Here is a 1,168-nt window from a genome sequence, read left to right as displayed (position 1 = left end):
CACCACACTCAGCTAATTTTTAAAAAAATTTTTTTGTAGAGATAGGCTCTGGCTATGTTCCCCAGGCTGGTCCCAAACTCCTGGCCTCAAGTGATTCTCCTGCCTCAGCCTCGCAAAGTGCTGGTCTTACAGGCGTGAGCCACTGCCCCGACTGACAATACATTTTTAAACAATATACTATAGAATAATGGACTAGGTTACTTGTGGCTAGAGGTAACAAACCCCAGGCCCCTCCTCTTAGGCACACTTGAAGATTGAGAGGAAAAATCTCTCAGCACATTGCAATCTTCTAGTGGCATCCTCTTCTGGTTTGGTGGATCTTGTTGCAGCCTTTCTGCAAAATTCTAATAGAAGACAGCTTTGCTCATAGAAAGTGATGTTCTAAGAGCAACTGAGTTGCAACCTGACCTTGGCTGATTTTTTTCACCTAGAATCCTCTTAAGTCTCATTCATTACATTTTATATTCTGTGGGTTTTCTTACCATCTGGAAATGCTAGAACAGGGTGAACACAGAAGTCCAACTGGGAGAGACGTTCCAACAGAGGGGCTTCATAGTGAATTTCAGGAGGCATGGTGTTGATACTGCCTGAACCACACAGTGCACAGGATGGATTCACATCACAGCCAGAGCGGATTGTACTGTTCCGGTGAACCTGTGAAAAGCCAAACAAAACTCTGACAATTCAGCTCTGATAAAACCCTGCTCCCCACTTGTTATTCCAAAGACATAGAAAACCTTTCTAAATATCTATATGACACTGTTAACAGAATGGCTGATGAGTTTGTTGTAAGATTTCCATTTGTCTAACATACTGACATTGAAAGTAAGGAAACTTGCTTCTTTTTCAATGATGAAAGTCAATTATTTGAAGCCCTACTGCTAACCTATGTATCAAAGTTGTGAACAGTATAAAAGATACTATAATAAAATTCTGCTTTCTGAGACTACTTTACAAAACCTGCATGCTTTCACCATCTTCACGGACTTTAAGGTGTTCTCAAACAAGGTGGCAAGTTTTCCTGAACTGTAACTCATTAACTACTCTTTTTCTATTAAACTTCCTTTGTATACATGTGGGCAGAATAATCAATAACCTCTCCAGCTAAGTAAGTCCAGAGTGAAATATGAACTACTTTAAGTCTTCAAAAGATTTAACCCTATAAAAG

The 1,168-nt window shown here is 39.9% G+C and overlaps 1 protein-coding gene across 1 annotated transcript in view; it reads right to left on the bottom strand.

Annotated features, from left to right (window-relative positions):
* The window catches only part of KANSL1 (KAT8 regulatory NSL complex subunit 1), a 309,308-nt gene that overhangs the window by 19,552 nt on the left and 288,588 nt on the right, over nt 1-1,168 (bottom strand). The window contains exon 7 of the mRNA XM_012655229.1: nt 483-654. Coding sequence (XP_012510683.1) covers nt 483-654 — 172 coding nt within the window. The remainder of the gene's footprint in view (nt 1-482; nt 655-1,168) is intronic.

Source organism: Propithecus coquereli, unplaced genomic scaffold (genome assembly GCF_000956105.1).
Source record: "Propithecus coquereli isolate 6110/MARCELLA unplaced genomic scaffold, Pcoq_1.0 Scaffold469, whole genome shotgun sequence".
Classification (NCBI taxonomy): domain Eukaryota; kingdom Metazoa; phylum Chordata; class Mammalia; order Primates; family Indriidae; genus Propithecus; species Propithecus coquereli.
Note: the sequence above shows the minus strand (reverse complement) of the source record. Positions and strands in the feature narration are given on the sequence as shown.